The sequence below is a fragment of the Tyto alba genome, unplaced genomic scaffold (assembly GCF_018691265.1).
Source record: "Tyto alba isolate M040663 unplaced genomic scaffold, T.alba_DEE_v4.0 Super-Scaffold_3, whole genome shotgun sequence".
Taxonomy (NCBI): domain Eukaryota; kingdom Metazoa; phylum Chordata; class Aves; order Strigiformes; family Tytonidae; genus Tyto; species Tyto alba.
The window spans coordinates 7,476,119-7,493,567 of record NW_024881304.1 but is presented as its reverse complement, the minus strand read 5'-3'; the positions used below and the strand labels follow the sequence as shown (position 1 = coordinate 7,493,567).

The following is a 17,449-nucleotide window of genomic DNA, read 5'->3' as shown; positions in this document are numbered from 1 at the left end:
ACTCAGAGCTAAATTTGGAGTAAATTTAATTCAACATTCCTCCTTGGCTCCAAACATGCAGAGAAACTCCAACACTCACTACTACACCTCGCTACGCTGCCCAGGACCTTTCCACAACATATAGTGAAGAAAGTAAGAAAACAATGTAGCAGAAGACAGAATTCTCAGGGTTATTTCAGGAGGGAAAGTAATTGAAGCATATAGAGAAAACACTGCCAGCTCATTCTCACGTTGACATTAAACCACATTCCTTACAACTTCAGTGAAACATGCACTACTTGTGGTAACATGTAAAACAGAAAACCAAGCAATGCAAGCGTGAGGAACTAGAAATTAATCAGACTTCAGGCAAAATTCCTTGTGAACATCAAGCAGCAGCAGCAAAAACCTGACACTGGGACACAGAATTCTCCATCAGGTTCAGTCTGGGTCAATAGATCAGAAGGTGTTTGGATTAAAAAAAAAAAAAAAAGAAAAAAGAAACAAAACCCAACCACCATCACCACAGCTATCTTGAGATATTTTGACACCTCAGAGTATAGAAGCTTGTCAGTGGTCACAGTGCTTAAAGATACAAAGAGGATTAACAGCTGTTGAAATGCTGCCAGCCTAGATGAATGCTAGTGATACCTCTGATGAAATGGAGCCGGCCAGCGGAGGCCCTGACAAATGCTGCAGACGACAGCCGGGGGATTAGATGGTACAATCTGCCTCGCACCTGACAGACGCGTTGCTTCGATCCCCTCTCCTGATGACCGCGCTTCCAGCAAACCGCTGAAAGGAGCACGAGAGGCAGCTCTGGGAGGGGGGGTGTGGATGTGCCCCCCGAGTAGGAAGCGCCACAGATTTGGGAGAGAGAGGGGAAAGGAAAGCAGAGGTTACTCCTCATGTAGCAAATGTCAGCGTTCCAATTCCTGCTTCCAGCTGCTTCTGAAGCCAAAAATAAGAGCGCACACCGTCCTGGCAAAACAGCACGACTGTCGCCTGCCTGCACACACTTGGGGACCGGGGAACACTCATGTGCCCTGGATACAGCTCCTGGATACAGCTGCTGCCACGAGGAACAGTGGGAAGCTACAGAAAAATTTAGGTTAGTGCAGGCTTCAGGAACCGCCTTTGCTTACAGCAGTGCCTAGGGGAAGCAAGGGCACACTCGGGCACCGCACACCTCACTGGGTCGCCAGCTCACACGCACTATAAATCAGGTTGCTCATCCTCATCTCTCAGAAGTCACGTGCAAATGGCTCCTAACAGATTTGAAAAATTACCCCATCCAACTGCACCCCTCCCGCAGGTACAGAGGCAGATGAGCCGAACCGATCTGTTCACTGGACGACCCTTTGGATCTGTTAAAATCAACCTATACAATCAATCACTGCTATCAGCTTTGGCCCAAAACAGGGAGTTTGGAAATTTCAGGACACACTACAAGAAGCAATTTCTTCACCTCCTGAGCTCACTCCTCTTGAGTTTCTGCTCAGCCTGTTTGTTGGTATCAGCTAGCATTTAGCTAAAAGACATCATTCACATTTTCTCCTTTCTGTCAAGCACAAGTGCACACACATATAGAAGCTGATTAACAAGGAAGAAAAATATGCATATAAAGCATATCATGAGAGCATAGAAGCCAAGGGTTAAACTGCTTTCATGCAATTCAAATGTTTTTTTCTCAAAAGGTAATAGAGGAAAGATGCAAGCAACTACAAACAGCTTGCTGATAGAGAAAAAAGATTTTTTTCAGCCAAAGCCAACTTCTAAACACAGCTCTGTTGTTTGCTGTTCATGTGTGGGTTCATCCACTCCTCCCGCTGAGACCAATAATGAAATGAGAGCATTGAATTTGTGTCATTCTATTCTTTCCTTCAGCAATAAGCTGTGAGATCATAAATTTTGGATTAAGATTCAGAGAAGATAGAAAAAGAGCAATGTCCACAGTAACAACACAGGAAAGTTAGACTAGTCACAGGGCAGAAATATATTCCTGTTTGAACAGATCTTCTCACGACTGCAATATTATCCTGAGTTGAAAGCAAAATATTAATTTTGTAGCATATCTAGGCAGCTTCTCAAAGATAAAATCCCACAAAATACCAACCTCCATAAAACCTAAGGGAGGCCACTGCTGTGGAGAAGGACCACAGCTGGGTTTATCCTATGGATAACAAGCTTGGCACAAAAAGGTTAAGCTACAGCCCCTAAAGCACACAGTGAATCAAACATAGCTACACACCACAGGACTTCCCAGAACCAGGTCCCACACCAAGACACCCCATCTGGGTGAAAACAGGTTTACATACCCAGACTGAGATTGCACACCAGAGTCAGACTGTCTCTATGAAGGTACCCTCGGAACAGTCCAGTTAAAACAGGTACCCCACAAAAAGAACTTCTCTGAAGAGTTGCAAGTGCCTCAACTGGGAACATGCAGAAAAGCTTCATGTTATCTTCAAGTCAGAAAGACAGCCAGCAACAAAGAAATTATTACTACAAAGGCAATTAAAAGGGGAAGAAGGAGCAAAAAAAAAAAAAAAAAAACCCAGAAAGATTTAAACACTACATTTCTGTGAGGTTGTTTTAAAGCACACTGTTCTGAAAGACTGAAAATAAAGCATTAGTAATTCTTTAAACACAAACTCTAGAAAGTAAAAGCACCTTCAAAGAGAAAGGCCATAAAATGCCAGCAGGCAAGCCAGGCTTTCTGACAAGGACAGCAATAGCAACGTGAAAGGCCCAGATTAACGCTGAAACTGTTGTAGGAGAGTATCACTCTGCTCTCCTCCTAGCTGGAAATTTAATATAGGAGCAAGAAGTCTTAGGTGAGGAATTCACAGTAAATGCCCGAATCAATTATACTTGACAAGTGCAGGTAAACAGGCTTCCTGGGCATTGATTAAACATCAAGGGTTTTCAGCATTTGCTTCAGAGAAGTCCTGCACCTGGCTGACCTGCACAGATAACGCAGTGTCCATGACTTTAAGGGCATGGCAATGCCTGCTAAATCCCGGCACCCATGCTGGGCAGCTGCACAGCTAGTCCTGTACTGATACCGGGGTCCTACCAGCCGATCCATCACACAACCAAGATGAACTCCCAGATCACAGGGCACTGCCTCTAACAACTGGGCAGTGTGCAAAAGACTGACAGGTGTGAAGAGAATCAGTGTTAAGGGAAGAGGAGAAGAGAAAAAGAAGGGAATTGCCAGAATATCAGGAGTGCCAAGGTATGCAGCTGAAAGTTTCACTAGGAGGCTGACCAGCACTTCAGAGGGAAAAAAGAAAAAAATAATATATATAAAAACACAACAGAAAATTGGCAGTCATGAGGTACTTGTCATACATTTAAAAAGATATTAAGTACGCTCCCCTGTCAGGCCCATCACAGGAGCTTATTTCAGGATGGGAGGAACATTACAGCTAAGGTTTGATGCCATCATGCCAAATTCATTATTTGACATAGCTTCCAACAGAACTCCCACCACCTCAGACAGGCACGCTGCAGTTATCATGACCCCATCCTTTTCTACAACAGGTAGCTAAGGAATGCAATCCACTGGATTCCCAGAGGAAGCCAGACTAGGAGGGACCCAAGGCAGCGGGATGTGCTAGAGGACTGGAGAACACTGAAGAAAACGCATCACATCCATGCACTTGTGTGGGAAAATGGAATGCAAGGAAGAGAGTCACCATAAGAAACAAACAAACAAAAAAAAACACCAAGAAACAGAAGTATACCGAAGCCTGCAAGTTCCACTCCCTCCCAGGGTTTTTCCTCTACCCCCAACTGCAAATTATTCTCCATGTGCAGTTTCCAGTAAATCAAGCTTTGCTAAATAACCCCGACATGTGCGGGGCTGAGAAGCAGCCAACAAGCAATGATGAGATGTCCCTGGAATGATTAAGGAAAAATGCAGACATCTCTCAGGTTACAAGGAAGCCTGTTGTACTCTCCCTTTAGTGCATATGCAACGCTGCAAGCACTGTTCCGAAAACCTCTGATATTCAAAGGCTCATTTGGTTGACAAGGAGCCTGTGGATTCGTGGACAGATTGTCACACAAACTGTCAGGTTTTTAGAGAGACTATCAGACCTCTCTTTGCCTACGTTATGGAGCACATCAAAGACACAGAAGATGAACCAGACGCAGACTGCACAGATCTGACAGAATGGTGGGTGTACATATTCAGAATACTGTACTGCTGGGGGGGGAGGCTTAATGTGAATAATCAGGGGCTGAAAGTTCCAGAAATGTGACAGTTTTTGGCAGTGATTCGCATCTTTGCATTTATTTATCAAAGGGAGAAAAACTGCCATACTCCAGGCAAACTTGGGAAAGGAAGAAAAATTATATCAGCAGCAATTTATTTTGCCCACCATACTTTTTCTTTATTATTATTATTCCCAGAGCATTTTCTGCAGATATTTGTATTTTCAGTCAGGGTTCTCTCACTACGCTTGCAGCTTCTCTTCCCATTTTATCCTGTAGGAGAGGCTGGTTTAATGATTACAGCCAAAAAGACCGCTAGGACTTTACAGGTCACTGTACACAGTTAATGACACAGACAAATCCATACTTTCAGAAGTGCCCGCTGGCTCGTGGCTCTGTCTGGAGATGCTCAGGAGCTCATTATTCAAAACTTCAAGCTCAAGATATAGGTAATCAGCACAACTGAAGAAATATACCATACCTGGACAGCGAAAAAGTGAAGTAACAAAAGCTATTATAGAAAATACTAACCTTAAGCATTAGGGTCTCACTTTTTAAATGAGGACAATGTTCACTTATCTTCCAGTGAGCTAGAAACCTCAGTTAATGAAAACCTGGAAAAAGTTCCCAGCTCCACAGCTCAAAAGCAGTTTTACAAGGATAACTTGTTATTCCCCTTTATTAGTAATACTTGGACAAACATTATAAAGCAACGGTACATTTATTTCACATCTGGCAAAAAAAAGTTATTAGGCTATTTCTACCAAGAAGTATTGATTATTACTTTAAAAGGAAAGTAAAATATAAAATGAAACACTGATAACAAGAAAAAGAAAATAGATTAACACAGATTCTTTTGGCCTGCCTTTACAATAGGACTGTCAGGTAACCTCCAGTTCTCCCTGCAAGGCATCAGTTATGCCAGAGAAAAGAACACCAGTATCTTTTTATATTTATTTTGCTATTCAAAATAGATTGAAATTCTCCACACAATAAACAGAAAATAAATACAATGTTTATCCTAAGATAAAAAAGCCAAGGAGGACAAAGGAGAAAGGATGGTAAAAGGGATAAGAAAGAAATCAGAAAATATTTGTAAAGCAATTTCCTTTCCATCATTTGACAGTCTCATTCTCTCTGCTTTTAGTGATCTTCTTTTTCACACGTTTTTTAACAGAGTAGTTTTGCCTCCTCTAAAGAGGACAAGGCATTGAAGAGGCATCTCTGTAGCTGGCAAAGAGCTTGTGAAGTCTCTAAAGACAAGCCCAGAAGGACCACAGACCACCAATCAGGCGGAGAGAGGCATTTTCACAGCAGGGCTATTGAGACATAAGTATTAACATGAAAATCAAACACCCACAGAGAGCAGAGGCAGCCACACAAATGCTTCATTCCCATATTCCAGCAGAGACCACTCCTTCAGTCGATGACTGTCACAACCCTGGTGCGCAATGTCACCCGCAGCCTTCAATAGCTTTTGGTCACCACCAGCTTAGTACTGTACTTTCATTACAGAATTCAGGCAGAGGAAAGGGAACAAGGCATTTCTCACTTTTAGCCCATTACAGAATAATAGGAATAATTACTTTATTAACATTAAACCAGAAAAATCTCATAAAGTCTTGCTGCAAAGGCATCTCAGGAACATAAATGGAATAATGTCACATGTATGGTGTACCATACACCTGTAGATGCAAACTAAATCTATTGTCATAATTTAATATCTAAACACTGTCTCTAAAAGTAAGGAGTACTATATGCAAACAACAATAGACCTTGACTTTGGGACTAAAGGTCGAAGAAATAAAAGTAGGCTTAAAGCTCCAAGAGAAATATTTTGGTATAAACATTGTAATTATAGGGGGGTTGTTGCTGTAGCTGATAAACTTTGTAACAAAAAAAGGCTTCAGAAACAGTGTTAAAGGTGGATTTTTTTCAGGCTCATAAAAACAGTCATCAGTTTTTCACCTGTATCTACTCCACAAGACCAAACGAAAAATACTAGCCCTTCAACTGGGGACAGCTTGGGCTCAGATATCAGACAACAGGAACACAAAGAAGGGACAGAACTATACTTTTGCTGGGGAACAATAGGAGGGAGAAAAACCACCACAAACACTGGAGCCGAATCCTCTCTCCACAGAATGAGTGAACACAAAACAGACTTATAACCCAGCACTGTCCTGTTTTGAGCTAGCAAGGACAAACTCTGTGTCCCTCACTGGGACACTAGTGTCTTATCTTGGTGCCACACGAATGAGTGATTAGCCATCAGGAAGTAATGGCTTTTTGCTGCTGCTAACGGAAGCCGTATCTCAACAAATGACCTAAAGGTGAAAGGTCTCATATACTACACTTAATTCCCTAAACAGCCAAAGGAAATTTTGTGGTATATGTAACTATTATAAAAAAATTAAGTTAAAAAATTCATATGCATGCCCAGGCGGACACACAATACAGCATTTTTACATGCCTGTATGAGTCTTCTCTGTTTCAAGAACCACTGTCCAGATAGTACAAGGTTTGCTGCATGTCAGGGCAAATTAGATGATTTCTGTATATCATCCAATACATCATAAGACACCTTGGGCAGGGGGGAATCCAGGTGCTCCTCAACTGACCCAGGCATGTAAGCTCACAGCAACCTTGCAGCTTGAAATTATGTAAGCAAAAATTTGGCTTCTGTTCAGAAGAATGTGGAGGGAGAAGGAAGGAGAAGGAATTAAGCCTCTTTTTTTAAAAAAAGAGCTGAAATGCAGTAATTGGGAAGGAAAAGAAAACCTGGCTCTTCTTGTAAAATAACCTAGTTATTACAAGTCTTCTCAAATCAGAGGCTGAGAGTTTTATCTTAGCTCCTGCATTTCCTTCTCCCATCTCTCGCTCCTCTGTGGCCTCTTGGAAACTGGCACAGATTAAGTGGCCTCTCTGTGTTTTCTGGCTCTGTAACTGTTCCTTGCTGCCACTGCCCTCTGCATGGGGCAGCATCTGTTATCTGATGGCTACTCCAGTGGTGAATACCTACCAGGGCAAACCCCTCCTCTTCATACTTGTCAGGGTTCAACTCCCAGGCAGTTCTAGTGCACATGAGATGTATGTTTAGTATTTTTATTGAAAACAAAACAAAAATTTAGTCATTATTTCATATTTATTTACAATGGGGCTGGACTGAGCATGGGTGAGCCAGGTAGTCCTCATCAGAGTCAAGGTGCTCAATGGCAAACTGCAATTGGCATCATTCTTGGTGCAGCAGAATATATAGCCAAGCCACCAGCTAACCCCCAAAACAAGCAAACAAAAAACCCACCACTCATCATCCTGGGATCAGGAGATTCTGTGACAGATGAAGCAAATACCATTTGCAGTGGCTCAAGACCTCAAGGCGAGCCTGATGGTGCACATATATTTAAGAACATTAAAACATGTTATTTACAAGCTACTTCTGAGTCACTCTGGTCTCTTGGGAATGTGCATTATATGTTCAAGAAATTGGAGTAGCTCTTTTATTTATGTTTCTTTAAAATGACTGGCAGATGGGGAAAAACCTTCAGAGAAGTGGCCCTAGGCTGTCATGAAACATGTATTTAACACACCCACAGTAAACTACTAAACATACTCGCTTCAGAAGGTTCAGCCACTGTAAATACACAGTAGTCCCTTTTTAAAGTCTGATCTCTGGACTACTTAATTCAGCACAAATTTGAGATGTTCTGTGGAGTCTGCCCAATTCACAGAGTCATTATTAGCTATATTTTCCATTAACATGATGACAGCATATTCTGTGAGGGCACAGCCATAATTTTAAGGACCTTTTAAAAATGAACCCAGGCCTTGGCTTTATTTTTAAGTCACAACAGTGATGACTTTTTTCCTGCCACATGTGGAAGGACTGCTGTGGGCTGAAATAGAAATCTCAGATTCCCCAAAGTCAGGCTCTTATGCAAGTGGATTCCACATACACAGGGAAGTTTTGTCTACCTGAAACAATTTCCAAGACTAAGTCTAAATCTGGAATATCCCAAGAGAAGCACAAGCTTCAATCATCCAAATCCCAGCAGACACACAGACTCCAGCCTAAGGTCTGGAACATATTTAATCAATTCACTGTGCTAACTCTCTACAGTTTCATAAACAGCCAATACTGCAATAACAGGGCCAAAAATTAATTGTACACTGGTTGGCGAATTACACGGAAATAACAGGCAGCACTGGTATTTATTGCAGCAGTATAATGTAGTTGGTGCTAAGGTACATCTACAACACAGTAAAAACAGGTGAGAGACAGTGTGTGTGTGCATGCATGTGTACATATGTACGTGCATGCGAGCGCTGCTTTCCATTAGAAAAGTAGCACTGGTTTTACTGGTAACAGTGCTATTTGGATATACACATATTTATAAATACCATTCTGCTTGTAAACAAGCATATAAACAGCACAAAGAGGGAGAAAACATAAATTTAAATTATTACACAATAAGAAAATAAATGAAATTAAGGGAAAATTGGGTTGAATAAAAAATAGCAAGGGATGGTGTCAGAAATACTAGATAATGGGGAAAGCTCTCAAAAGTAAGACAAGCACCCCTTATTTTGCTCTTTTTGGACTAGACTTGACAAATATTCTGGTGTTGAGTTCTAACAAAGAGACAAGATCACATTCTAGGTCTTTTTGTTCTGCCTTTAACGAGTCTTCATAGTGATACACTGATGAGACCAGATACCAGATTGTTATCTAAATTCAGCTGCTAAATTCAGTGTTAAGACACTAAGTTCAAACCACACATTGCCACATTTATTTCACAAGTCGAGCCTGAGGATGGATTCCTCCAAGATGAAGCAGCCCATAAGCATCATTCTCTCCCGCTGCAAAGGTACTCTAAATGCCAGGGAAACAAAATCACTGTAAGGCTCTGACAGTTCACCCTTCAGCACACAGACTGCAAACGCATCTCTACACTAATCATCCAGACTGAAGAGGAAGCAAACACTTAGTTGCTGTTTGCATAGAGACTGCTTGTAATTTGATGTAATGTACTGTACATCAGTCAACACATATTGAAGAGAGAACATACACACTGCAGAGAAGGCAGAGGCAGTGCTGACATCTAACACATTTTATTTACCCTGTTATAGATGTTCTTTGAGTTCATCAAATTACCAATCAATTTATCTGATCTCTAAAAGCTGGTGTACTGAGGTATATTAACTACTAAACTTTACAAGCTTTCAGCAAAACAGCCATTAAATGGGTGAACTGAGCACAGGGTACTGGAAGTCGGTTTGTGAGTTGGCCAACAGCAACAACAAAGCAACCTCTCCCGGCAGGCAGGGAGACGGGAGAAGCATTAGGAAGGCAGCCTCCTCCACATGCTGTTCAGCCCTAACAGATACTGGCGGAAAGAAGAAATTAGGGATGCCATACTCCCTCCTCCTCCCCCGGCATGACATTTAATGTCTGTGAATAACTAAAAAGAGGATGAGGATGAGAGGTCAGAACTGGTTCAGATGACAATTTCAGGTTCCTTCTTTTTTCATTTTGTTCCCATTCAGAAATTTAACGCACACACAGAACAAAATCTTCAGTTCTCTAAATATCAAAGGCTGTGCCCTAAGAGACTGCTAGAGTCACTGCCGCCTGAAAGACAACGTCCACGCAGCCTCGGACAGACAGCCAGAGAGACTGGGAAGTGATCTGGATGATTAGGGCTGATCTTATCAGCCTAGTTCAGAAAACCGTACTGGGGATTATTCTTCTTGTGTTCAGAAGATTAAATCAACAGTTCTATGAACTGGGTGCTTCGTTATATTGCTCCACTGGCCTGAAAGGCAAACTGCTTTTTTGGATCACAGCTGTTGTAGGTTCACATGAAGCACTGCTGGGTTTGTGGGAGGAAGGGTTTGCAGCAGGGGCAGGGGATGAGAAGAGAACTGAACAAATTAGGTAAGAAAAAAAAAAAATTGAAATTGTAAAGAATATTGTAAGGCTCAATTACGAAGGTAGGGACAAGAAATACTTCTGAAAGGGAAACACATTTTTTGAGATCAGAACTTGGTTTCACACTAGCTGTTCTTTGTCACAGTACCCCACAGCACTGGCTGGAGCAGTAAGCTAGTGGCTGGCAACACAGTGCCTGGAAGCCAACAAGGCAGCCCTTACACACACCGCAATAGCTCACATGCAGCCCTAAGACATTACAGGCCATTTTATTGAGAAAGTAAATGGTGTCGGTGACACCTGCTGAGACATATCAACTCATTTAGAAAAGGGTGCTGAATCTTTAACTCCCCGTGAGAGGGCAGAGGGTTTGGTTGAAGGCAACACCTCAACACAGCTTGCTTTTTCAAAGGTAGGTGAGAGCTCTGTAGGTCTCCAGATACAGACACAGCCTGGAATCCCAACTCAGGGAACGGATTCCTCGTCCCCTTCAAGAGAAATCCCCTGCCACTTTTGCCAGGTGACATTAGTTTGTTCAGCCCCACAGAATCTGCTTTAGAATTGATCATGAAGACCCAACATGAACATATTATTCTAGAAGGCGTTTTTTTTTCTCCAAGCTGCTGCCACTTTCTCAGCAGAGATTTTCATTGAGATGAGTTTCTGGACAAAACGCATAGAAATTACACTGGACTCAAATGTTGGGGTGACCTTGGTGCACCAGAAATGGGATATTGCTCCAAAAAGAAGGATCATGGCCAATAAGAATAACAAACAAAAATAAGTTCTCTTCCCATTCTTTACACATCCTAAATGCTTTACAAACGTGAATTAAACGGTTAGTGCAAGGGCAAAAGGAGATTAATTTAAACAAAACAAACAAGGTGAATGCCACACAGAAAATTACAAGACTTGTGAAGCTAAGCAGAGAAAAAGGTTGAGTCTACCTTATTAATAAAAAAAAAAATGTGTTGGTTTAATGGATTCCTTTTCCACTTGCATAAATACTCTACAGTTTATGAATACCTCTTGTGCTACTTACTGTTCTGAAAAACTACAAGCAGAAAAACATTGCATATTAATGTACCCACTGCTCACAGTAGTCCAGAGACACCTAATAAAAGATAACATGGGAGCTGGAGCTTAGGAAAATCCGAACAAAGAAGAGACATCATCTATAGCAAGGAGTTTCACTTCATCTGCCGAGATTACCTTCAGCCTTTCTCTGCTGTTACACTACTCCAAATAGCTTCCCCATGTTTTACTACACTGTAGCAGGTTAAACCCAGCAAGAGGCCAAATAGCAAAAAGAGTCAAGCAAATACTTACTTTGGAGAAAGAATACAACTAATATGCTAAGTGAAATCTCCTGGCATCTGAAGTGCTCCAGGAAAGACTGCATTTCTTTCTTAGCATACCTTTTGAAGGATGTTTCTATAATTTGGAGGAAGCAGAACAATGCATAGACAGAATCCGTAATAAAAATCCCAGTTCTGAGCAGTGTATATGTTAACTATTTACAGCAAGCTCCCTCCATCTCCCTCCCAGCTTCTCAGTAACATACAAATGCATGAAAGAACATCAGCTTAAACTTCTTAATTTGAGTGTTTTCAAGGTTTTCCTTACAGATTATTAGATCAAAATAATAACAAAACCTGTGAAAAATAGGTCAATAACAAAACCTACCACCCCTTCACACACACACAACCCTTGACAAACTAATAATGAAGGGTGCAGTTGGAAGAATATCTCCCAACAAAAAGTCACAGCATTGGTTTAATCCCAGTACAATCACTTCATGTATTCAAATCAGCACTCAAAATAGCTGACTGCTCCTAGTAGCAGTAGTGTGTGGCATTTGCTCAACACAAGTCAGAAGTGCAAATCATGTGTTAGGCACTACAGTGAAACAGAGAACCAAACAGCGATTCTGACACAGCTACCATATATATTCATGGCTCACCCACACCTTGAGCTCTGTGCACAGCTCTGGTTCACACCTCTTAGAGGATTAAATAGATGTGGAAAAGGTTCAAAGATGACCAGCCAGGATGATAAATGCATTTGGGGCAAGTATCCCATATACTTATCTTATGCTCATCCCTGGACATCCACTTTTGGTCACACTCAGGACCACCAGCATATTGAACTAGACAGATCTTCAGTGTGACACAGCACTGCTGCACTCATCACCTTACTTCTTCCAGTGCTTTAGTAGATGATGTAGGGAAAATCCCAAAAGATGAAACACTGAAATTATTTTTTCATACATGCCCTTTCCTGTGAAAATTTTAATAAGACTGTCTAGAGAAACTGAGTTTCTCAAGATCTATTTGAAATAAGGTACACTGATAGTTCATCTCATGCAAAACTGAAGGCAAAGCCTTTTTAGCATTTTTATAGCTTTGCTGTTTCACAACATTTTGCCCTCCCATTATAAGCTATTCCATCATATAGATGGAATAACTGAGATAGATGGACTAAGTAATTGTTTCAAACTCCCAAAAGAGAAACAGCTATTAGAAAATGAGCAGTTTTTTGCTTCCATTTCTGTGCTCTGTCCAGCAGATTACAGTACTCTTTCAGAGATTACAAAATAAAAGGATAATGTTATTCACACAATCTGCTGCATTCAAAGGAACTACTGAGTTCAATTCTGGTCAATACATCTCAAAGACTGAGCAGCAAGGGAGAAAGGGCCCAAAGACAAACAAGTAGAATGAGAAACCTGGAAAAAGTCATTCACACAAGCAAAGGCTGAAAAGGTGAGGACTGCTCAGTTTAATGGGAAGGTAAAAGGGGGAACAGAAGTCTACAGATAATGAATAAAAGAGAATTCCTTTTATCTCTTTCACATAAAGGATATTAAATGAAAAAAAGTATTTGAAACTGGTAACAGAGAATTTATAGAGTATAAAAGTTAACCTGTGGCACACACTGCCACATGATATTGGAGGCAAAGAGCTAAACAAGGCTTCAGGAAAAATGCCTGAGACACATAGAAGAACGATGGCAGTAGTCCAAGTTCCATTACAGTGAATAAAAATACTGAATGAAAATAAACTCTTTTGCAGCAGGGCATGTGTCAGCCTTCAACTGACAACACTTAGGAAGACTCTTCTCAAAGTTGTTCTCCAAAAGCGGGGTTTTTTTGCTGTTTTGTTTTGATGAGGCTTTTTTACATCTTCCTTCAAAGTCTTCGAAAACTGACCACTGTCAGAAGAAACAGGACAGTCTCTGTGTGTGATTCAGTGCAGCAGCTACTACATTGTAAGGAGTACACAACACAATTATTCTTAGCATCCTACCGGGAAGGTACTTAGTTCTCAACATTAACAGTTCAAACCATCCTTCAAAAACAAATCTTTAAGTCTCCTACTACTGAATTCTGTTATCATGCATAAGTGGGGGCAAAGCCAATCTGAGGTTACAGATAGGCACAGCAGGGGAGGAGAAGGGGGAATTCCTGACAGCCTGCTCCTTAGAAGGAGAAATTTCAGCTTTCTAACTTCACACTGAGCCATCACATTGACTTACTCCCAGAACACGACCTCTGAATTACCAGTGACCACATTCCAAATGACCATCCCCTCTGAAAACAGCAGAAAAAGCAAACTTCTATTTCAGTGCTCCTCCCCACCTCATCCCCTTACCAATAGCTTTTTTCTAACACAGACACACACATATATACACAGATATATAAAAAATATATCTAAGCCTGAGTTGGAAGGTTTTAGCACAATGGAATAAAATATAAATAAATAAATGACAAGGTTTGCGTGTATTCAACAAATAAAAGTAGAATTATATAAAAGCAACAGCTAATAAAAAAAGATTGTTCTGTGCTGTGTTTTCCATCTTTCCAACCATTATAGGAATAAAATTATCCACAGAGAAGATCAAAAACCTTTTTCAAAACTAATACAATTAAGCTTTATTACACTGTTTCAAGTACATTTCTCTCCTCTCCTTTCTAGCCCCCACCACCTCCCACTCCAATCCAAACGGTTGGAGGCATACTTCTATTTTATTACCAGCAAAATGCTAGTGTTTAAGGGTCAGAAACTATCTAGTGTTTCAAGAGAGGAAAGAAAACCTGTCCTTTTTATCTACTTGCTTTTGTACATGTAAGAACTAGAAGATAGTTTCTATGCACCTCTGCAATTTCGATAAGACTATGGGCAAGCTACCTTACTCCCCCGAGAAGATCCTGCACTAAAATATCTACCACCTTGTTTAAAAAGTTACCGTGTAGCAAGGGACACGGACCTGAAAAGGGAAACACAAAACACAACAAAAGACTTCAAAAAGAGGACAATGCAGCCTGGACACAAACTTCTCTCCACTCCACTGTCCATAAAGGACAGACACACATACAAATTTTCCCTGCAGTTTCCGCTTCATGAAACGAGATCCAGAGAGAAGAATATAATAGAAGCACACAGCATGAGACCAAGAAATTGCAAAAATTCCCTTTGCGGATGAACATATGGACAACTGTGATAATTAGAACGATAGCTGCTAGATTGTTTGCAATTTCACTGAACAATCCCCATTATCTAGAAATAGAATTTAAAAATCTGAATGCAACACTGAGTGGTAGTTTTAATAGTTTATTTTTTAATGAACTGTATGGATTAGAGCGTTGCAAAATTGTATCATGCGAAATTGCTCATGGGCATGTTTTACCATCAATGGCTTAAAAAAAAATGCTGTATGGACAATCATGCAGTAGCAGGGAATGAGAAGGGGAATAGCTGTGCCAATAGTTTCCTACCATTTCTATAATCTGCAGTTTTCCCATGTTCCATATTCACCATCATGCTACATGTTGGTAGTACAGCTGATCTCTCTCTCTTTACAACTCACCTTTTTCATTGTTTGCATTTCTTTTTAGTCACATAACACAACTACAGGTCAGATGTATGCAAGTCCCTGTCAGGAGGTCTAATTGCTTCAAATTGGAGAAGATTATTCTCCGTATTTATTAAAAAATAAAGACTACTGATAACATCATTTCATTTTGCCAGGAAGTGAAAAACATATTAGTTCATAAGGAACAGCATGGCTGCTCCTAATTTTTATGGCATCAATTTTTAAAAACTCATCATGGTAAACATTTAAACAGAGAACCAAATCCCATGTTTAGGGGAGAGATTCAAATCCCTAAATGGATTTTCAAAGGTCATTTCAGGCTTAAAAGATGCTTGCCAGTGTCTCTTTAAATCATGTTCATTTCAAAGGCTTATCCAGCAAGAAGCAGGCAATGCACTGAAGCACCACCCTTTGAACTGTTAGGCTCCCAAGAGAAAAATTAATAATACAATTTTAATTCATATTTATAGCAAGATTTGTGGTGTTTGGGTTTTTTTGGTTGCTTTTTTTTTTTTTTTTTTAATTTAGGAAAGGATTTTTAACAAAAGGAATGAAAAAAAAAAAAATAGAAGGCACTTGTTTTGAACTTAGCTTTCACCTAAACCCCGTGGTGAAAAAGAAAAAGTTTGAATTATTTTAATAAAAAATCATCCAGTTAAAAAACCCCTTACCTTTTAAATGCAAGTTGTTCAAAAGATTCGGTTTATACAGCTTTTTCATCACTTAACTATGTAAGGGGTGGGGGGCAGACAGATACTGGAAGCTGACAGTTCCAGATTTCAGCACAATGCTTCTTGTTTCTCTACTCTTTAGATCCACACAGATCTACATCCAATCCCATTAGTGTTCAGAGGCCTCAAAAAAAAGACAATTCAGCCTCACCTTCCTCTCAATGCGGGCCAACTGCTCTTTGTAGAAGGCCTCTTGCCGCTTCAACTCTGCCTCCCTGCCTTGTAGCTCCACGGCCTGGGAAGAGGAACAAAATAACATCAGAAGAAGAAGAAATTAAAAACAAGAAGAGTGAGTGCAAGTTAAGCACACGAGATGCAGACTGGAAGGGATTAAAAAAATCATTGCTCAGGACTGGTGTATGGGATCCCTCTCAGTGGAACTACAAATCTTCAGTATTGCAGTTCATTTTGGATCATCCTCCCAAGTTGGAAACACTCTTACTAGCATCATACTCAAACTCATACCCTTGATTTTATTTCTCCTTATTAAATGAAAACATATAATTACAGAAAGGCAGCACCTTTCTATTGCATTATTCAGAACTCCACCTTATCCAAGTCTTTGTTTTTCACAAACCATGATGTTTATTACTCCACTTTACAAACACTTGTCCCTTGGAGTGTCAGAAAACTTCTATAGATTTAACAGATTCCTACAATCATTAGGAAAATCCAAAATACAAGCCTATGTTGTAACATTTTTATAGCAACACACATTCCTACTGCCATGCATTTGCTTTTACACACATACATAGGACCACCCTGATTATTAAGTACACTGTCCACACACTCTCTGTGCAGACTCCACCAGCACCTCCAGAGTTCCTCCGGTTGAGTGCTGCAGATCTGAAGGGGAGATGGGCATCAGAAAATTCCTCTTTCATCTCCAAAGTATAAGAACGACACTTCCAGAACAGCAAACTCGGTATACAAGCACATGCTTAAGCATAACCTGGTCATCAACTAAGCAATGATCAATCGTGTGGTTACAGCAACACCTTCTACCTTTTATCTCTTCACAACCAGTAGCACTTCACTGCATTCCCCCCCCTAAATTGAACTAGCATTAAGAAAACATGGCATTGACTGACCTGAACCAAACTTTTTAAGCTTAAATATAACAAGCAAGAACACCAAGAAGAATGGCACTTGTTTTTCTTTCCCCATCCCACCCCAAAATCTCTGGGGCCACATAAGTAATCACGAGGCAAGAAGACCTTTCAAAACTGCAATTATTAGTCTGTTTAACATGAACACAAACCCTGCTAATCTACAGCATCCCAGCAGCATTGCTCTTAACTATTAATGATGATGGTACAATCACAGAAAATGCTGGTCCAGTATGATTAAGCAGCTGGGACAGAAACATCCTCATGGGCTCAGAACTGTCATTTTACGGCCAACAGCCATTGTTAATGAGAAAAATTACATCTGAAAGCCAGTTGCTGTGCATTTCCCTCTTTCTACTCCCCTGCTGATGGAAATACAGTGGTATAATTGGGCTTAGAAGAGATTTTAAACTAGGCAGTGAGGGACAGTTGATAAGCAAGCAAGAAAAGAAGTAGGAGTACATGAAATAGGGGGTTTGCGGGGGTGTGGTGGTGGTGTTTTGTTTGTAAAGGAAAAAGAAATATTTTGATTCCCATGTTTGTCATCCAGCCAACAGGCCCAGGGTAAGGCACAAGCACTATAGACTCACATCTAAATC

At 40.6% G+C, this 17,449-nt stretch overlaps 1 protein-coding gene across 6 annotated transcripts in view; it reads right to left on the bottom strand.

Moving 5' to 3' along the window:
* CHCHD6 (coiled-coil-helix-coiled-coil-helix domain containing 6) overlaps positions 1 to 17,449 on the bottom strand; it is a 115,640-nt gene that overhangs the window by 56,868 nt on the left and 41,323 nt on the right. For 5 of the 6 annotated variants that reach the window (XR_006165985.1, XM_042799790.1, XM_042799791.1 and 2 more), the window contains one exon: positions 15,893 to 15,976. The exons of the other annotated variant lie outside the window; for it this stretch is intronic. Coding sequence is in view for 4 of the 5 variants with exons in the window: in XM_042799790.1 (XP_042655724.1) it covers positions 15,893 to 15,976 (84 nt within the window). In the remaining variant the exon portion in view is untranslated. The remainder of the gene's footprint in view (positions 1 to 15,892; positions 15,977 to 17,449) is intronic. 6 annotated transcript variants of the gene reach the window in all.